This window comes from Budorcas taxicolor, chromosome 5, assembly GCF_023091745.1.
Source record: "Budorcas taxicolor isolate Tak-1 chromosome 5, Takin1.1, whole genome shotgun sequence".
NCBI classification, from domain to species: domain Eukaryota; kingdom Metazoa; phylum Chordata; class Mammalia; order Artiodactyla; family Bovidae; genus Budorcas; species Budorcas taxicolor.
In genome coordinates, this window is record NC_068914.1 from 138,884,383 (window position 1) to 138,906,309 (window position 21,927).

At 41.1% G+C, this 21,927-nt stretch overlaps 2 protein-coding genes across 3 annotated transcripts in view; both read left to right on the forward strand.

The window, feature by feature from the left end:
* The window catches only part of PLBD1 (phospholipase B domain containing 1), an 86,745-nt gene that overhangs the window by 1,675 nt on the left and 63,143 nt on the right, over window positions 1-21,927 (forward strand). The gene's annotated exons all lie outside the window — the stretch shown is intronic.
* Window positions 19,285-20,943, forward strand: LOC128047605 (hyaluronan synthase 2-like). The gene has a single exon (XM_052639893.1). The coding sequence runs from the start codon at window positions 19,285-19,287 to the stop codon at window positions 20,941-20,943; it is 1,659 nt and encodes a 552-aa protein (XP_052495853.1).

Here is a 21,927-nt window from a genome sequence, read left to right on the forward strand (position 1 = left end):
CAGTCTCTGAAGCTGCCTCAGCTTCTGAGCTCAGAATTGATCACTCCCCGGCTCCTGACCGGTGATTTGCTTGCGCGTTCTGGAGGCGGTGGTGTCGATGTCGCCTTGTGGCGCACTGAAACTGCTCAGTTTTGAACACACCTGGGACAGGCTGGGGAGTGCCCCGGAAACGGAAATGGCGGTTGTGTCAGAAACGATGGCAGAAACTTTTCTCCCTTTCCTGGTCTCCTTTTATGTTATCGGAATTGTTTTAGATGTTCCGGTAGATGGAGTGGGCAGCCTAAAGAATGAGGTGGAGACATTGTTTTTCTGAAGATGGGGCACTGTTTATTTAGGAAAATATCACCCTGCAAGAAATTGCTTCTTAAACTGAATCCCCGATTCTGGCCTCAGTCTATTATAGGCTTCAAACATAATCACATTGCATTTATCTTTCCAGACCGAAAGCCCCACGTGTGTTTTAGGATGCCTTGTAAATTTTTCTTTTCTTTTTTTTTGCCCAGCGTCTTGTGGCCCCAACCAGAGAGTGAACCCAAGCCATCGACAAGAGCATGGAGTTCTAACCACTGGACAACCAGGGAATTACCAGTTTTTCTAGTCATATGTATAGGGCAGTCAGGTTGTCACTAGGGAAAGAGATGGGTTGGCTGCCAAGACACTCATAAATGGCATGTGCCTTGGTAAAGTGAGTTTCAGATCTGGCCCTGGGTTTCTCTGGGATAGACTCTAGAAATTCATTCCTTGCAGTTTTCCAGAGCTGATCAGATACAGGAAACTGATTTTTAACAATCCGATTACTTGTGTAGCCTGCTGTGGGCACATTCTCACTGTAGTCAAACTACCTGGGATAAAAATATATCAGGGATTCTCAGGCTGAGGACCTGATTCATCTGCCTCTTACTAGGACTGGGCATTTCAGGCAGTACATAACTGCTCCTTACCGGTTACTGCTTGCCCAAAACAGCTGGTCACAGACTCCTTTTCCACTCTTCCATGGTTTACCAGTACCACTTGAGACTAAGTGACTGCCTGTCTAGACTAGCTAATCCCTTTAAGTGGCTGTCAAGGAGTCTACAGTCCTGGGAGTTGTTCAGGCTCCTTAATTGACAGCAGACTTGTGGTTGAGGCCAATCTCAATAGATCCTTTATCTCTGAGGGCTTCCTTATTTCCAGATTCCCTGTGGAAGTTGCACCATATGTTCACTCTTTCTGTGGCAGGTCTTCATTCTTGGAAGTCAAATATTAGAGAGATGGGTTGGAATTGCAAGACAGAAGCCATGGGGCCAGACCACCTATGTTTGAAGCCTGGCTCCAATACTGACAAACTGCATGACTTTTAGCCAATTATCTAATCTCTCCATGCCTCAATTTCCTCATCTGTAAAATGGGTATTATAATAATACCTATATCGTAAGTTTGTTATGAGGAACAGTGCCTGGCACATAGTGTGAAAGTCCATCAGTCATGTCCGGCTCTTTGTGACCCTATGGACTATACAGTCCATGGAATTCTCCAGGCCAGAATACTGGAATGGATAGCCTTTCCCTTTTCCAGGGGATCTTCCCAACCCAGGGGTCAAACCCAGGTCTCCCACATTGCAGGCGGATTCTTTACCAACTGAGCTATCAGGAAAGCTTAACTAGCTAGGGCACATAGTAGGGGCTATATAATTGACTGTCTATTATGACCAGCCATGGGAGTTGCTTTTCTCTGAAAAGGCATCATGGATCTCTTGACAAGAAAGTGAAAGTGAAGTCGCTCAGTCGTGTCCAACTCTTTGCGATCCTGTGGACTGTAGTCTACCAGGCTTCTCTGTCCATGGGATTTTCCAGGCAAGAGTACTGGAGTGCGTTGCTATTTCCTTCTCCAGGGGATCTTCCTGACCCAGGGATTGAACCCAGGTCTCCTGCATTGCAGGCAGATGCTTTACCCTCTGAGCCACTTGATAAGGCAACAGAATTGCTGATGATAATTCCTGTTCAGTGAAGTAATAACTCGTTATAAAAACAGATTTTCTTAATCATGGCCTAACATTTTGGGGAGTTGGAGTGCATACCAGTACATTAAGCAGCTCTTTCAGAAAGCACTTTCCTGGGTTATAAGTGTCTGAAGTCATCATGATTATTTTTGCCAAAGTGCAATTTTATTAACCATGGCTGCTTTAGACTTTCCCAATACTTTCCTGTTTTGGGGGGTTCCGTGGTGACTCAGCTAGTAAAGAATCCACCTGCAATGTGGGAGACCTGAATTTGATCTCTGAGTTGGGAAGACCCCCTGGAGAAGGGAACAGCTACAGTATTCTGGCCTGGAGAATTCCATGGATTGTACAGTCCTTGGGATCAAAAAGAGTTGGACGCGACTGAGCGACTTTCACTTCACTTCACCTCACTTCCTGTTTTTCTGTTCCATTTTTTTTTTAATGTGGTAATGTATTATCTTTTTAAAAAACACACACATTTTATTTTACATTGGAATATAGCCCATTAACAATGTAATAGTTTCAGGTGCACAGCAGAGCAACTCGGCCATATATATACATGTATCCATTCTCCCCCAAACTCCCTTCCCATCCAGGCTGTTTCATAACATTGAACAGAGTTCCCTGTGTTATGCAATAGATCCTTGTTATAAGCTTTAAATACACCTGTGTATACATGTCAATCCCCAGACTCCCTCATTATCCCTTCCCTTCACTCTTTGCCCTGGTAACCATAAGTTTGTTCTCTAAGTCTGTGACTTTGTTTCTATTTGTAAATAAGTTCATTTATATAATTTCTTTTTAGATTTCACATATAAGCTATATCGTATGATATTTCTCTTTCTCTGTCTGACTTCACTCAGTATGATAATCTCTAGATCCATCCATGTTGCTGCATGTGACATTATTTCATTCTTTTTATTGGCTGAGTAATATTACATTGTATATATGTACCACAGTTGGTTTATCTGTTCCTCTGTCAATGGACATTTAGGTTGCTTCCATGTCTTGACTATTGTAAGCAGTGCTGTAATGAACACTGGGGTGCATATATCCTTTCCAATCATGTTTTCCTCCAGATATATGCCCAGGAGTGGGATTACAGGGTTGTATGGTAGACCTATTTTTAGTTTTTAAAGAAACCTCCATACTGTTCTCCATAGTGGCTGTATGAATTTATATTCCCACCAACAGTGCAGGAGGGTTCCCTTCTCTCCACACCTTCCCTAGCATTTATTGTTTGTGGATTTTTGATGATAGCTATTTTGACTTGTGTGAGGTGATAGCTCATTGTAGTTTTGATTTGCGTTTCTCTTATATGGCTGGTTGGCATCACTGACTCGATGGACATGAGTTTGGGTGAACTCCAGAAGTTGGTGATGGACATGGAGGCCTGGCGTGCTGCAATTCATGGGGTTGCAAAGAGTCAGACACGACTGAACTGAACTGAACTCTCTTAGTCCTATATTAATTCAATCACATCCCAGTTGTTGAACTGGATCAGGCAAAGGCTGAGAAGTCAGTCCTGTGCTAATTAGAGCATCATGAGTGACAGCTGTGTGACCACAGATGCCTCCACACCTGCCACGTTGACTAGGAAAGATGCAGGGTGCAAACATAAAAGCATCTCATTTTTATCTCCCCTAGTCCCATCAAGCTTCTTCAGTGGAGCCAGAAGCTTTCTTGTCTCTTGGAAGAAATCTAGAGCAAGTTTCGACTTTTCTTGTCACTCTGTTCATGATAGCAATCAATACCCTACTCCCTGTAATGGTGAAAATCTTCAAACTCATTTGAAGAAAAAATCTCTTTCCTTAACTGCTCATTTTCGACCTAGCTGTCGGCGTGGACAAGTGACACTGCCACCTACCTCTTAGTCTTCCTAATGCAGCTCCTCCTTCTCACTGGGCTGCACTGGCCCCTCCAAGCTGCAGGAGCTGAGGGGAGCACGGGAGGTGAGGGCAGTTGGGCCCACCCAGGCAGTCTGGATGCTCTCTGGGACTAAGAGCATCAGAAGGGTTTTGCTGGCCCACAGTCACTGTTTCACTTCCACATGCTACCCCCATCACATGGGTAAGTGCAAGTCCCGGGCTGTCATGTCGGACTCCTTTCACCACTGGAATTTCAGGAGTCCACCTGCAACTCCTTTTGTCCATCTAAGCAGAAGTCAGGGAGAAGGATATGAAGCAATATTCTCTGATTTGTTTTTCTTTTTTAGGAATGACTGAAACTTTGTCCTAGTAGTTTGGTTACACTTGCTGACTCTTTTGGGGCATAAAAACAGCAAGGTATCATTGCAAATATAGTAAGAAAGCAGTAATGAATTTGTGGGCATCTGAATATACCAGCTCCCCATCTAGTCAAGGCTGTGGTTTTTCCAGTGGTCATGTATGGATGTGAGAGTTGCACTGTGAAGAAAGCTGAGCACTGAAGAATTGATGCTTTTGAACTATGGTGCTGGAAAAGACTCTTGAGAGTCCCTTGGACTGCAAAGAGATCCAACCGGTCCATTCTGAAGGAGATCAGTCCTGGGTGTTCTTTGGAGGGAATGATGCTAAAGCTGAAACTCCAGTACTTTGGCCACCTCATGCGAAGAGTTGACTCACTGGAAAAGACTCTGATGCTGGGAGGGATTGGGGGCAGGAGGAGAAGGGGACGACAGAGGATGAGATGGCTGGATGGCATCACCAACTCGATGGACATGAGTTTGAGTGAACTCTGGGAGTTGGTGATGGACAGGGAGGCCTGGCGTGCTGCAACTCATGGGGTCACAAAGAGTCGGACACGACTGAACTGAACTGAATACTTAGCAATGTTGAACGTCTTTTCATATGCCTCTTGGCCATCTGTACGTCTTCTTTGGAAAAATGTTTATTTAGGTCCTCTGCCCATTTTTTGATTGGGTTGTTTGTTTTGGATGGTATTAAGTCACATTAGCTGTTTATAAACTTTTGAGACTAATCCCGTGTTGGTCACGTAATTTGCAAATATTTTCCCCAATCTTTGGGCTGTCTTTGGTTTTGTTTATGGTTTCTTTTGCTGTGCATAAGCTTTTGAGTTTAATTAGTTTCTATTTGTTTTCATTTTTATTTCACTACTCTGGGAGGTGAATCAAAAAAGATATTGCTGCCATTTATGTCAGAAAGTGTTCTGCCTATGTTTTCTTCTAGGAGCTGTGTAGTGTCTTTAATCCATTTTGAGTTTATTTTTGTGTATGGTATTAAAGAATGATCTAATTTCTTTTTTTTTTTTCACATGTAGCTGTCCAGTTTTCCCAGCATCATTTATTGAAGAGACTATCTTCCCACCATTGTGTAGTCTGGCCTCCTTTGTCATAGATTAATTGAGCACAAGTGCATGGGTTTATTTCTGGGCGCTCTGTCCTGTTCCATTGATCTATATATCTGTTTTCCTGCCACTACCATACTGTTTTGATGACTATAGTTTTGCAGTATAATCTGGAGTCAGAGAGCCTGGTCTCTCCAGCTCTGTTTTTCTTTCTCAAGATTGTTTTGATGATTTGGGATCTTTTGTGTCTCCATACAAATTATAAGATTTTTTGTTCTAGTTTTGTGAAAAATGTCATTGGTAATTTGATAAGGATTGCATTTGATCTGTAGATTGCCTTGGGTAATGTAATTATTTGGACAATAGTGATTCTTCCAATCCAAGAACATAATATATTTTTTCATCTGTGTCATCTTTGATTTCTTTAATCAGTGTCTTATAGTATTCCAAGTACAGGTCTTCTGCACCCTGGGTAGATTTATTCCTAGGTGTTTTATTTTATTTTTTTAAAGCAATGATAATGGGATTGTTTCCTTAATTTCTATCTCTGATGTTTCACTTTTAGTGCATAGAAATGCAAGAGATTTCTCTGTATTAATTTTGTATCCTGCAACTTTACTGAATTCATTGATGAGCTCTAGTAGTTTTCTGGTAGTATCTTTAGGGTTTTATATGTATAGTATCATGGCAGTTTCACTTTTTTTTTCCCCAATTTGGATTCCTTTTATTTTCTTCTCTGATTGCTGTAGCTAGGACTTCCAAAGCTATGTTGAATATAAGTGGCAAAAGTGGACATCCTTGCCTTGTTCCTGATCTTAGAGTAAATGCTTTCATCTTTTCACCATTGACTATGATGTTATCCGTAGGGCTGTTTTCAGTTCAGTCGCTCAGTCATGTCCGACTCTTTGCGACCCCATGAATTGCAGCACGCCAGGCCTCCCTATCCATCACCAACTCCCAGAGTTTACTCAAACTCATGTCCATCGAGTCGGTGATGCCTTCCAGCCATTTCATCCTCTGTATCCCCTTCTCCTCCTGCCCCCAATCCCTCCCAGCATCAGAGTCTTTTCCAATGAGTCAACTCTTTGCATGAGGTGGCCAAAGTACTGGAGTTTCAGCTTTAGCATCATTCCTCCCAAAGAAATCCCATGGCTGATCTCCTTCAGAATGGACTGGTTGGATCTCCTTGCAGTCCAAGGGACTCTCAAGAGTCTTCTCCAACACCACAGTTCAAAAGCATCAATTCTTTGGCACTCAGCTTTCTTCACAGTCCAACTCTCACATCCATACATGACCACTGGAAAAACCATGGCCTTGACTAGACAGACCTTTGTTGGCAAAGTAATGTCTCTGCTTTTCAACATGCTATCTAGGTTGGTCATAACTTTCCTTCCAAGGAGTAAGCGTCTTTTAATTTCATGGCTGCGTTCACCATCTGCAGTGATTTTGGAGCCCCCAAAAATAAAGTCTGACACTGTTTCCACTGTTTCCCCATCTATTTGCCATGAAGGGATGGGACCAGATGCCATGATCTTCGTTTTCCGAATGTTGAGGTTTAAGCCAACTTTTTCACTCTCTACTTTCACTTTCATCAAGAGGCTTTTTAGTTCCTTTTCACTTTCTGCCATAAGGGTGGTGTCATCTGCATATCTGAGGTTACTGATATTTCTCCTGGCAATTTTGATTCCAGCTTGTGCTTCTTCCAGCCAGCGTTTCTCATGATGTACTCTGCATATAAGTTAAATAAGCAGGGTGACAATACACAGCCTTGATGTACTCCTTTTCCTATTTGGAACCAGGCTGTTGTTCCATGTCCAATTCTAACTGTTGCTTCCTGACCTGCATATAGGTTTCTCAAGAGGCAGGTCAGGTGGTCTGGTTTTCCCATTTCTTGAAGAATTTTCCACAGTTTATTGTGATCCAAACAGTCAACGGCCTTGGCATAGTCAACAAAGCAGAAATAGATGTTTTTCTGGAACTCTCTTGCTTCTTCCATGATCCAGCGGATGTTGGCAATTTGATCTCTGGTTCCTCTGCCTTTTCTAAAACCAGCTTGAACATCTGGAAGTTCATGGTTCACGTATTGCTGAAGCCTGGCTTGGAGAATTTTGAGCATTACTTTACTAGCCTGTGAGATGAGTGCAATTGTGCAGTAGTTTGAGCATTCTTTGGCATTGCTTTTCTTTGGGATTGGAATGAAAACTGACCTTTTCCAATCCTGTGGCCACTGCTGAGTTTTCCAAATTTGCTAGCATATTGAGTGCAGCACTTCCACAGCATCATCTTTCAGGATTTGAAATAGCTCTACTGGAATTCCATCACCTCCACTAGCTTTGTTTGTAATGATGTTTTCTAAGGCCCACTTGACTTCACATTCCAGGATGTCTGGCTCTAGGTGAGTGATCACACTATCGTGATTATCTTGGTCATGAAGATCTTTTTTGTACAGTTCTTCTGTGTATCCTTGCCACCTCTTCTTAATATCTTCTGCTTCTGTTAGGTCCATACCATTTATGTCCTTTATCAAGCCCATCTTTGCATGAAATGTTCCCTTGGTATCTCTAATTTTATTGAAGAGATCTCTAGTCTTTCCCATTCTGTTAGGGCTGTCTTGTACGGCCTTTATTCTGCTGAGGTATGTTTTCTTTATGGAGAAGGAAATGCAACCCACTCCAGTATTCTTGCCCAGAAAATTCCATGAACAGAGGAACCTGGAGGGCTACAGTCCATGCAGTTGCAAAGAGTCAGCCTTGACTGAGTGACTGAGCATGTGTTTCCTTTATGCCCACTTTCTTGAGAGTTTTTTAAAAATCATAAACTGGTCCTGAATTTTATCAGAAGCTTTTTCTACTTTTATTGAAATGATCATATGGTTTTTATTCTTTAGTTTGTTGATGTGGTTTATCACACTGCTTTATTTGTGAATATTGAAAAATCCTTGCATCCCTGGGATAAATCCCACTTAATCACGGTATTTGAGCCTTTTAGTGTATTGTTGTGTTAGAATTGATAATATTTTGTTGAGGATTTCTGTGTCTGTGTTCAACAGGGATATTGGCCTGTAATTTTCTTATCTGTGTGGTATCTTTGTTTGATTTTGGTATCAGAGTGATGGTGGCCTCATAGAATGATTTTGAGAGTTTTCCTTCCTCTGCCATTTTTTTCAGAACAGTTTCAGAAGGATAGGTGTTAGCTTTTCTCTAAATGTTTGATAGAAGTCACCTGTGTCCTGGACTTTTGTTTGTTGGGAGTTTTAAAATCTCAGTTTCAGTTTCGGTGCATGTGATTGAGCTATTCATATTTTTTATTTCTTCCTGGTTCAGTCTGCATCTTTTTAAGAATCTGTCCATTTCTTCCAGGTTGTCCTTTTTATTGTCATACAGTTGCTTGTAGTCTCTTATGATATTTTGTATTTCTGTGGTGTCGGTTGTAACTTTTTTGCATTGCTAATTTTATTGATTTGAGTCCTCTCTCAATCTGGCTAAGACTTTATCAGTTTTATCTTTTCAAAGATAGGTAGCTTTTAGTTTTGCTGATCTTTGCTGTTGCCTTCTTTGTCTCTGTTTCACTGATTTCTGCTCTGATCTTGTTTTCTTTTCTTCTGCTAACTTTAGGTTTTGTTTGTTCTACCTTCTCTAAGGGCTTTAAGTGTGAGGTTAGGTTATTTGAGGTTGCTCTTGTTTCCTGAGGTAAGACTGTATTGCTGTAAATTTTCCTCTTAGAGCTGCTTTTGCTACATCCTATAGCTTTTGGATCCTTGTGCTTTCGTTTTCATTTGTCTCTAGGTATTTTTTGATTTCCCCTTTGATTTCTTCAGTGATCCATTGTTTGTTTAGTAACATTTTGCTTAACCTCTATGTATTTGTGTTTTATTGTTTTTTCTCTTGTACTTTATTTCTAACCTCAAAGTGTTGTCATTGGGAAACAACGCGTGATATGATTTCGGTTTTCTTAAATTTACACTCACTTTGTAGCCAAGCATGTGGTCAGTCCTGGAGAATATTGCATGTGCACTTGAGCAACATGTGTTCTTCTGCTTTTGGATGGAATGCTCTATAAATATAAATTAAGTCCCTCTAGTCTAATGTGTTATTTAAGGCCTGTGTTTCCTTATTGACTTTCTGACTGGATGATGTATCCATTGATGAAAGTGGGATGTTAAAGTCCCCCACTATTATCGTGTTACTGTCAATTTTTCACTTTATGGCTGTTAGGATTTGTCTCATGAATTGAGGTGCTTCTTTGTTGGGTACGTATATATTTGCAATTGTTATATCTTCTTCTTGGATTGACCCCTTGATCATTATGTAGTGTCCTTCTTTGTCTCTTATAAGTCTTTAAAGTCTATTTTGTCCTATAGGAGTATGACTACTCCAGCTTTCTTTTGATTTCCATTTGCATGGAATACCTTCTTCCATCCCCTCACTTTCAGTCTGTATGTGTCCCTAGGTCTGAGGTGGGTCTCTTATAGACAGCATATGTACAGGTCTTGTTTTTGAAGCCATTCAAACAGTCTCTGTCTTTTGGTTGGCACGTTTCATCCATTTGCATTTAAGGTAATTATCAGTATGTGTGTTCCGATTGCCATTTTCTTAATTATTTGGGGTTTGTTTTTGTAGGTCTTTTTTCTTCCTTTCCTCTCTTGTTCTCTTCTCTTGTGGTTTGATGGTCATCTTTAGTGTTATGTTGGGCTGCTTTTTCTTTTTTGTGGGTATATCCACTGTAGTTTTTAGGTTTGCTGCTTCTATGAGACTTTGATATAGCAGTCTACAGTTGCACAGGTTGTTTTAGGTTGCTAGTCTCTTTCCTACCTAGAGGAGTTCCTTTTGTATTTGTTGTAAAGCTTTTCTGATAATGTTGAATTCTTGACTTTTGCTTGTTTGAAAAGCTTTTGATTTCTCCCTCAAATCTGAATGATATGCTTGCTGAGTAGAGTATTCTTGGTTGTAGGTTTTCCCTTTTCATCACTTTAAACACATTCAGCCACTCCCTTCTGGCTTGCAGAGTTTCTGCCTAGAAGTCAGCTCATAACCTTATGGAAGTACTGGTGTATTTTTTTGTCATTTTCCCCTTGTTGATTTTCATATTTTTTCATTGTCTTTAATTTTTGCCAATTTGATTACCATGTGTCTTGCTGTGCTCTTCTTTGGGTTTAACCTGCCTGGGACACTCTTCACTTCCCAAACTTGGTTGAGGGGTTTCCTTTCCCATGTTCGAGAAGTTTTCAGCTATAGTCTCGTCAAATATTTATTAGATCCTTTCTCTATTTCTTATCATTTTTGGACCCCTATAATGCAAATGTTGGTGTGTTTAATATGTCCCAGAGGTCTCTTAGGTTGTCTTTATTTCATTCTTTGTTTTGTTCAGTGGCAATGATTTCCACCATTCTGCCCTCTAGGTCACTTATTCCTTCTTCTGCCTCATTTATTCTGCTTGATTCCCTCTAGTATCTATTTAATTTCAGTTAGTGTACTTTTTGTCTCTGTTTGTTGTTCTTTAGTTCTTCCAGGTCTATATTAAACATTGCTTGCATCTTCTCAATCCTTGCCTAAATCATTTGTCCAAGATCCTGGATCATCTTCACTATCATTATTCTAAATTCTTTTTCTGGAAGGTTGCCTGTCTCTACTTCATTTAGTTGCTTTTCTGGGGTTTTATTTTGTTCCTTCATCTGAGACATAATCCTCCACATTTTCATTTTCTCTAATTTTCTGTGATAGTGGTTTTTATTCAACAGGTTGCAGAGTTGCAGTTCTTGCTTCTGCTGTCTACCTTCTAGCAGATGGAGTATCTAAAAGTTTTGTGCAAGTTTCCTGATGGGAGGGACTGGTGGTAAGTAGAGCTGGGTCTTGCTCTTGTGGACAAGTCTGTGCTCAGTTAAACTTTAACTCACTTGTCTGCTGATGGGTATGGCTGTGTTCCTTCCCTCTTGGTTGTTTGGCCTGAAGCAGCCCAACACTGGAGCCTACAGGCTGTTTGGTGTGGATAATGGTGACCTCATGGAGGCCTCATGCCAATGAGTACTTCTGAGAACTGCTACTACCAGTGTCCTTGTCTCCATGGTGAGCCATAGCTGCCCCCCTCCTTCTGCAAAGACCCTCCAGCACTAGCAGGTAAGGTCTTGTTCAGTCTCCTATGGGGTCACTGCTCCCTTCCCCTGGCTTTTAATGTGCACCAGATTTTGTGTGTGCCCTCCGAGAGTGGACTCTGTTTTCCCCAGTCCTGTGAAAGTCCTGCAATCAAATCCCACTGGCCTTCAAAGTTAGGTTCTCTGGGGATTCTTTCTCCTGTTGCCAGACCCTCACATTGGGAAGCCTGACATGGGGCTCAGAACCTTCACTCCAGTAGAAATTCTGTGATATAATTGATCTCCAGTTTATGAGTATCCCACATGGTGATTATGTGATTTTATTTTATCATGATTGCACCCCTCCTACTATCTCATTGCAGCTTCTCGTTTGTCTTTGGATATGTGGGATATCTTTTTTGGTTGGTTCTAGCATCTTCCTGTCAATGATGGTTCAGCAGTTTGTTGTGATTCCAGTGCTCTCTCAAGGAGTGAGTGCACATCCTTCTGCTCTGCCATCTTGAACCAATTCAAGGGCTACACCAGTTTATCAGAATATATACAAGATAATTCCCAGAAATGGGGAAAGCGTCAGCTAAAGTGATACATAGGGAAGGAAAGGAAGTAGATAAAAGTGTGAGGACTTGGTAAATGGCCAGAAGGAACAACATCAGTTTCCTTTTTAGGGTAAGAACATTGGGGTGCATGTATCTTTTCCTATCCTGTTTTTTTCCAGATATATGCCCAGAGTGGGATTGCAGTGTTGTATGATAGACCTATTTTTAGTTTTTAAAGAAACCTCCATACTGTTCTCCATAGTGGCTGTATCAATTTACATTCCTACCAACAATGCAGGAGAGTTCCCGTCTCTCCACACCTTCTCTGGTATTTATTGTTTGTGGATTTTTTTTGATGATAACCATTTTGACTGGTGTGAGGTGTTATCTCATTGTAGTTTTGATTTGCATTTCTCTAATACTTAGCAATGTTGAGTTGAGAATACCCAGATCAAAGCGGGTAGATGTTTCTTGCCTTCATCAAGGTAAGAACTAAAGGAAAAGGTGCTTATTTGAGGGTTGGGAATAGGGTGATTTTAGTTTGGGATGTGTGGAGTTTGGGATATTTTGAGAAAATTTAGGGACGTTCTCTCATAATGACTAACATACAAATATTTTGACTGAACATTTATTATAGACTCTGACAGGGCAAATACAAGCATGGCATCACATTTATTGATTAGACTTTAGCTAAAAACATTTTTTTAATAGATAAGTTTAGAAGAATTTCTGGGAGAAGTATTAATACTTATTAATCTTTATTATTAAATTTTGTTTCCTGGTCCTGAAACTTATAGAAAAGATCAAAAACTTTCTCCAGAAGAAAATTTAAAAGACCCTCCTCCTTCAGGCCTGAAATTGGGGCATGTGTGTATGTGTTAGTTGCTCAGTTGTGTCTGACTCTTTGCAATCCCATGGACTAGCCTACCACGCTCCTCAGGCAATGAGATTCTCCAGGAAGAATACTGGAGTGGGTTGCCGTTCCCTTATCCAGGGAATCTTCCCAACCCACAAATCAAACCCAGGTCTCCTGCATTCAGGCAGATTCTTTACCATCTGAGCCACCAGGGAAGCCCCAAAATTGGGGTAGAAAATTTTAAATAACTATTTCTTGGTGATTTACTTTCCATAATATATGAAATTTTTATCCGTGAACTTCATCTTGGGTCTTGGTTCTGACACACAAAATAGAAACTTTAGTTTTCACACTTATTTAGACATTATTTTCACTTGTGTCACCTGTTTGGATTCCAAATCACAAAGCATTAACTATTGAAATAGCAAAAAAGGTAGTAGCAGCAATAATGTAGTGAATCTCAAGGAATTAATTTTGTTTAACGTTTGAAGAATTGTTTAAGAATACGTTTGTTTTACCTTTTTTTAAAAAATAGAGAAGGTTCCAGTTGCTTCTACAACTTAGGTCTCACAATTTTTTGATAACTTAGCTTTAAGATGTGAGTAGAAAATGTATTAATAATGTTATTATGTAGGTTTCTTGTACTACTGTGAAACAGGAATTTACTTAATGTGGTTAAAAAAATGAAACTAATAGAGGTAGTGAAATTGTGAGGAAACTTGAGTCTAACACTTGCAACTCCATGTCTGTATAGACAGCAGATATGTTATAATCTTCTTGGGAAAATTGTGAAAGTCTCTTGATTGAGAGAGAGAGGTTTGCTCTGAAGTTTGTCCTGCAGCCTTGCAAACACAGCTACTCTTCTAATATAAAGTAGTGTCAAGTTATTCAAACCAGGCCTAAGATATCAAAATTCTAATTTACAGTGAGAAATCAAGAATTAATATACCACAGATGTGATGTGAATCTGTCTCCAATGGTAACCTTCCAGCTAGTGTAAAAGCTGAGGGTTTGAGTGGCCATAGGACAAAACATTATATTAAGCCCAAGGGAGTCAATACAATGAGATACATGATGCCACCCCTCATTCTTAAGAAGTTTATAGTCAAATTTACTGCGACAAATACACCCAAATTCATATAACTAAAGAGAGATCTAGATGAGCAGTGAGCTTAGTGCTAAATCAAAATGAGGCAAAGTTGACTTTCTGTTGATGAGACTTTTGACAAGAACTCTTGAGTTAAGCCAGCAGTGAAGAACCAGGTACACTTCTAGGAGGTGAAGGAAAGAGATCATTTCAGAGCCAAGCAAACCTGCAGCATTTTTATGTACCAGTATTTTGTTTCCTTCAAGCCATTTTTTTTTAAACTAATCCCTTTCAACCTTCTTTGTGTATTAGACACATTATTCAACCCATCTCATATTCTTCCTTTTATTCTAGCTTCACTCAGGTAAGCTGCCCCACCTCACCTCAGCCAAACTGCAAGAGCCCCCACTTTCTAACTCAGAGCTCCTCTGAAATCATAGCTGTTTAGCACTGGAGCATGTGCATAACTGGGAATGGCCAAAGGCCACCTTTGACCTATGCAGGATGTGAGTGGGTGGATAAATGCTCCCTCATTCCATCCCTGGGGTGTGGTCTTCAGAGGCTTATTCTGCACACCCCTTTGGACCATCTTAAATGCACCCTGCCGCTTTCCCTCCCTCTGTGGTTCACTGTCCTAGCCCCTTACTGCTGTTCTCTGGAGCACTTCGCCAAATGATTCTCTTTCCATCCAGAATCTCAGGCTCTGATTTATGGAGAGAGTGAGAGCTAAAATACCAACTTATGAGTTTGTTGCCTGGAGACTGATTATTCATTAGTTAGTTATTTTCTTAGTGACTCTGATGAAGAGACAAAGCAAATCTAAAAACCAGGTATCCATTTATTTTAAGTCCTTTCAGAGAAGGAAAGGTGCAAAGCTAGGGTTCAGAGAAGGAAGCTGAGTGACTGTGCTCATTGAAAGAGAAAAGCAATTCGAGGATCATAGTAAACTGTTAGCTAGAGCTAATCTGAATAGGTTAAGTTGCAAGTTTTGCTTTTATATTTTCTCTGACATATGCTCTGCTTTCTCATGTATCTTTTTTCCCTCTATCTGACTGACTATATTAGGGTAAAATTGTATTGCTCAGGGTTGAAAACCACTTCCTCTTTCATAAATGAAACTTAGGTTCCAACTATGGGAAAAAGTGATTTCGGCCATGTATTACCGTTTTACAAATTCTAAGACAGTGTGATGAATTTTTTTTCAACTGAAAACAATTAACTTATAGAAAATATTAGAATACATAGGTAAAGAAAAGAAATTCAATTTGGGTGTTTGGGTTTTTACTTAGAAATCAAAAATTGATGAGGCTTCTTTTCATCTTTATTTGTGGAAGAAAAAACTTTTTTAGAAAATGATATTCTCAATCGTTCAATATTTATCAAGTGCATTGATTCTAAGGATGTTACTGTTAGAAATGTTTAAATCTCATTTTCACAAAGATGGCATTTGCCCCTTGGGCATCTGAATGTCCTCTAGGCTTCTTACCTGAGCTTGAGGACATAACGACTTGAGTTATTTTAGACTAACTTCTGTGAATGTTCAGATAAATTTCACTTTGGGGTCAGGAACACACACATGTAATCTAGATCCATCACAGAAACATTATTGTGCCAGCTCTAGCATTCCCAGGATATGGGGTCATAAGCAAAAGTGGCCCCTACCTTCACAGAGCCTGCATAGAGCAAGGTTGAGATTAGAATTATGTGATATTTTTCTACCTTTTTGCTATTACAGTTTCCACACCAGTCACTTAACAACATGGAGATTTTCTTTTTTAATAGAAAAACATAAGGCTTAAACTAATCAAGTATTTAAGACAATATGGAGAAAACATTGAGGAACAGAGGACATCAATTAGGGGTAGCACAAGAAACTCAGATTTTGGCTTAATTCTCAAAGTACTTGCTAAATTGATCAGTGTGTTAGCAGTAAATTTTTCTCATTGAATTCTCTTGAGGACTGGGTAAAAAAAGAAATTTTATTTCCCATATATGGGGGCACATGAATGTCAAAAAAAGCACAGATTTGCAGAAGTTTATTATTTTTGGTAAGAAAAGGGGGTAGTACCAGTAACAGTGAAACAGCCATCCTTTCTCATTTCCCTCCAAGTTCACTGGTGGTAAGGGTGGACGAGAATGCAGGAGAAAAGCTGGGAAGGGGCTGGAGGCAGTAGCATTCATGGTCCAAGATCAGTTTGGAAAGCACACTTATTATATTTGGGAGGAGAGGAGCAGAAAGGACGTTTCTGTGGATGTTGCCCACAATTATCCAACTGTGGTCAATTGACTCAGTAACAATTAGACTCTCTTTCATCCCCAGAAACCTGGTGAATAGGTATTCTGCACCTGCCTGTGTTTATCACTGCCCTTACTTCCACTTTACCATTTTTAAAGAAAGCCCACCATTATGGTCATGACTTGACTGAGAATAAATTGACTTTCATGCTCAAGATCTTTCTTTAACAGTTATAACATTAGCTGATTAGTGCAGCTTGACCCAGTCCCAGTCTATCACCTTGTTGGGCCAAGGTGCCATGATGCTCTAACATTAAGATTCTAATTTTAGTGCTCATTTCATAGACAGTCTTCCCTGGTGGTCCAGTGGTTAAAACACTGCACTCCCAATGCAGGCAGCCCGGGATCTGATCCCTGGTCAGGGAACTAGATCTTATGTGCTGCAACTAGGAGTTCGAATTCTGCAACCAAAGATTCCACATGCCTCAGCCAAATAAATAAAATACTGAGTCAGTTTTGAATCTTGAAAGCAGACAACTGTATTTAAATATCGTATCTGAGCTTTCTAGTATCTTAACCACTAAAAACTTGGTATGTCCAAAACTAAACATATGCTCCCTCCCAGACATGTTTCCCTTCTGCTCCTTCTCTCAAGTAATGATACAATACCCATCTGCTGAGTTGCAGCCCAGAATCTGAGTCATTCTGGCCTCCTCCCACCTCCCTGATGACCTGAATATAAAGTTTCTCTTTAACTTGAGCGGCTGTGCAATGGTTTCTTAGGCAGAGAAATGAATGCTGTACATACCATTTCTTTTCTTCATTTCTCTCTCTTCCTATGTCCTCCTCCCTTTTATAGATATTTATTGAATACCTATGGCTTCCCAGGTGGCTCAGTGGTAAAGAATCCACTTAGCAATACAAGAGACATGGGTTCATTCCCTGGGCTGGAAGATCCCCTGGAGAAGGAAATGGCAACCCACTCCAGTATTCTTGCCTGGAAAATCCCATGGACAGAGGAGCCTGGTAGGCTACAATCCATCGAGTCGCAGAAGAGTTGGACATGACTTAGCAACTAAACAGCAACACAAATTGAGTAGTTGTTGTGGGCCAGACACTGTATTGGGTACTGAGGAAACACGTTCATAGGCTGGGAGCAGGAGCAGACGTGTGAATTACATTAGACCAGCAGACCTACATACAAGGTACATAGAGCTTGTAGAGCAAGTCAGCCCCTATAAAGGGGGTGCTGCTTCCTGAGTCTTAAATAACGGTTTTGAGATGACTCGATAGTCAACAAGGGGGAAAATCTCAGGCAGAGGATACAGCATATGCAAAGTCAGAGGTGTTGGACCAGCTCATGGTAGGCCGGAGAACGGCGCGTAATGGTTTTGAGATCACATGGAGTGAAAGAGGTGGTGGATGAAACTAGATAGGTAGGCAGAAACCAGGTCATGAAGGCCCAAGAGGATAAGTCTAAGAATTTTAATTCTAGGAAGTAGAAGCCATTGACAATTGGGGGTTATCAAGTAAACAAACTAGTTTTGCATTTTAGAAAGGTCACTCTGGCAAAGTATGAAAAATGGATTAAAAGTCAGAGAGATTTGGGGGAAAAAGCCTCTTCATAATTTAGACTAGTTGTGATATCGAAACTAGCATAGAAATGGTCTTCCCTGTGTCTCAATAATAGAGAATCTACCTGCCAATGCAGGAGACACGGGTTCGATCCCTGGTTCTGGAAGATCCCACATGCTGTGGAACAACTAAACCTGTGCACTGCAACAACCAAGCCTGTGCTCTAGAACTCGGAAACTACAACTACTGAGCCTGTGTGTGGCAATTACTGAAACCCAAGCATCCTAGATTCTGCTCTCTGCAAGAAGAGAAGCCACCACAATGAGAAACACACGCACCGCAACTAGAGAGTAGCCCCTGCTTGCCACAGCTAGAGAAAAGCCTGTGTGCAGCAACAAAGACGCAGCACAGCCAAAAACAAATAAATTTATTTTTTAAAAACTAGCATAGAAAGGTAGAGCTAGGGAGGCACTTACTAACGGGAGCACTATTTAGGAGGTTTTGATTAAATATGAGTTGTGGAGGAGAGAAGAGCCCTGGATGGACCTGGGTTTTAGGCTGAAAGACACAGAGCTAGAAAGCAGAGGGTGGAGGATGTAATGGAAGAGAATATGAATTTTGCTTTGGATATTTTTAATTCCTAGTGCTAAAGGAATCATCTAGAAGGTATTATCCATTGTGCTGTTGGGGATAAAGTGGAACTCCTGGGAAAGGTAAGGAAAAGGAAAGTAGAGGAGGTGGTGATTCAGGAGTGATTGTTATTCCAGAGGCCATGGGAGGAAAGAGCTTTAAGAATCAGTGGTCACCAGGGTCATATGCTTTTGGAAGTTCATGTGACGTTAGGATTTAAGAATTTCATTTGTGATCCAGAGAGGGCTGCTGTGGTTGGTTAGCTTTGAGCTGCAAGACAGTGGAGCACGTTGATATCCTGAATGGGGATGAGCCACTGCAGAGAGGGAGTTTTAGGGTACATGATAAAGAAGACATAGGGTGCAGTGAAGTTCCTAATAAAAGTGACAGATCCACTTAAGGAAAGTGGTGGGACCCAGAGCATGGGTGGAGGGATGGAGGAGAGCAAGAAGGGTGAGATGGACACAGGAGCTGTGAGGATCAATTCACAAAATTATCAAGAACTTGAGGAATCCACAGGTGATAGCTTCTATGATTTCTACGAAGTAAGAATCTAATGTCATTTGTGAAGAATTAAGCAGGAGACCTCCCCTTCCATTGAAGGAGGCAGAAAGGCAACAGTCAGAAGGATGAAATCAAGGCATCTGAAAAGAGTTAACCAGACCTGGCTTCCAGCAACCCACTGACTCAGGACTTGAACCAGGCCCCGCCGAAGACTTTCTCCCAATTCTACACTTCCTGGGTTCTGTTGAGTTTTCACCAGGCCTTTTTTCTCTTTGTTTTTTTAAACACAAAAGAAAGAAGAGACTTTCCAGTATTAAGGGTGGGGAACTAGAGCATAAAATAAAAAACTCCTCAATCTTTTTTAAATGTCGTGTTTAAAAAAAATTTTTTTTTTGGTCCATTGTCTCAAATTCATCTGATCTCCTATTAGCTCAGTTTTGGATACTGACTGCCGCCGACCCTCCAGGACAGACAGGCTGAGGACAACTTTATGACCCAGAGCCGAACAAGATGCACTGTGGGAGGTTACTATGTATCCTGAGAATAATTGGAACCACACTTTTTGGAGTTTCTCTCCTCTTTGGAATCACAGCTGCTTATATTGTTGGCTACCAATTTTTCCAAACGGATAATTACTATTTCTCTTTTGGGCTATACGGTGCAGTTTTAGTATCACACCTCCTCATCCAAAGCCTGTTTGCCTTTTTGGAGCACAAGAAAATGAAAAAATCTCTAGAAACCCCTGTTAAGTTGAACAAAACTGTTGCTCTTTGCATTGCTGCGTATCAAGAAGATCCAGGCTACTTACGGAAATGTTTGCAATCTGTGAGAAGGCTAACCTACCCCAGAATTAAAGTTGTCATGGTCATAGATGGAAACTCAGAAGATGACCTTTACATGATGGACATCTTCAGTGAAATCATGGGCAGGGACATGTCAGCCACGTATATCTGGAAGAGCAACTTCCACATGAAGGGTCCTGGTGAGATGGATGAGTCACATAAAGAGAGCTCACAGCATGTCACCCGGTTGGTCTTGTCCAACAAGAATATCTGCATCATGCAAAAATGGGGTGGAAAAAGAGAAGTCATGTACACGGCTTTCAGAGCACTGGGACGGAGTGTGGATTATGTACAGGTCTGTGATTCAGACACCATACTTGACCCTGCCTCATCGGTGGAGATGGTAAAGGTTTTAGAAGAAGATCCCATGGTTGGAGGTGTTGGAGGAGATGTCCAGATTTTAAACAAGTATGATTCCTGGATCTCTTTCCTCAGCAGTGTGAGATACTGGATGGCTTTTAACGTAGAAAGGGCCTGTCAATCTTATTTTGGGTGTGTCCAGTGCATTAGCGGACCCCTAGGAATGTACCGAAACTCCTTACTGCAGGAATTTGTGGAAGACTGGTACAATCAAGAATTTATGGGCAGCCATTGTAGTTTTGGAGATGACAGGCACCTAACGAACCGAGTGCTGAGTCTGGGCTATGCAACGAAATACACAGCTCGATCCAAGTGCCTTACTGAAACACCTAAGGAATATCTCAGATGGTTAAACCAGCAGACCCGTTGGAGCAAGTCCTACTTCCGAGAGTGGCTGTACAATGCAATGTGGTTCCACAAACATCACCTGTGGATGACCTATGAAGCCGTCATCACTGGGTTCTTCCCTTTCTTTCTCATTGCCACAGTAATCCAGCTCTTCTACAGGGGTAAAACTTGGAACATACTCCTCTTCTTGTTAACTGTCCAATTAGTGGGTCTCATAAAGTCATCTTTTGCCAGCTGCCTTAGAGGAAACACCGTCATGGTCTTCATGTCCCTCTACTCAGTGTTATACATGTCAAGTTTACTTCCCGCCAAGATGTTTGCAATTGCAACAATTAACAAAGCTGGGTGGGGTACTTCTGGAAGGAAGACCATTGTTGTTAATTTCATAGGACTCATCCCCGTAACAGTTTGGTTCACCATCCTCCTGGGTGGTGTGGTTTTCACCATTTATATGGAATCTAAAAAGCCATTCTCAGCATCGAAACAGACAGTTGTAATTGTAGGAACATTGCTGTATGTATGCTATTGGGTCCTGTTTTTGACACTGTATGTGGTTGTCATCAAGAAGTGTGGCAGGCGGAGGAAAGGACCACAGTACAGCATGGCGCTTGATGTATGATCTCACATTTGGTGTTTGCAGTTGTAGATGCAGACACATGCACACAATCTTGACCCCTCCAGGGGACTGCGCGGTGTCTTGGAATCAAATAATGCCTCCAAAGGAGACATATCGCTGCTACCAGGACTTGAACAAAGACATTTGTATGGGCTTATTTCAGTTCTGCCAAAGGAAAGTGACACGTCAAGCAGGATGAGTCAGATTTAACCTGATATTTCTATGAACATGGGAAGAATTCTTTGTTCATGCACTCTTTTTACTTTACGTTTGCCTAACAGTGTTCTGCCCTATCAGAGAAGGCAATGGCACCCCACTCCAGTACTCTTGCCTGGAAAATCCCATGGAAGGGGGAGCCTGGTGGGCTGCAGTCCATGGGGTCGCGAAGAGTCAGACACGACTGAGCGACTTCACTTTCACTTTTCACTCTCATGCATTGGAAAAGGAAATGGCAACCCACTCCAGTGTTCTTGCCTGGAGAATCCCAGGGACAGGGGAGCCTGGTGGGCTGCTGTCTGTGGGGTCGCACAGAGTTGGACACGACTGAAACGACTTAGCAGCAGCAGCAGCAGTTCTGCCCTATATACCTCACTAGTGATGACTTACATGGGTTGTTGTTGTTCAGTAGCTAAGTTGTGCCTGACTCTTAGAGACCCCATTAATGGCAGCACACCAGGCTTTCCAGTCCTTCACTGTCTCCTTGGATTTGCTCAAACTCATGTCCACTGAGTTTATTATGGAAGAAAAGGATTTTGAAACTCAAGGGAAATTTCTTTCAACATATACAACCCTAACTTATGGACTGTGTTGATAGCTACTTTTTTTTTTTTTTTCAGAAAAGTTTTCTGTTTAACTACCAAGTGAAATGCCAAAGGATATTTTACAGGCCATACTTTTATATAATTGTACTGTTTTAGGAGTTTGTATGCCAATCTTAAAACAAATTGTGCATATTTTTATATTTTACTCCTCTGCCAAAATTCACCT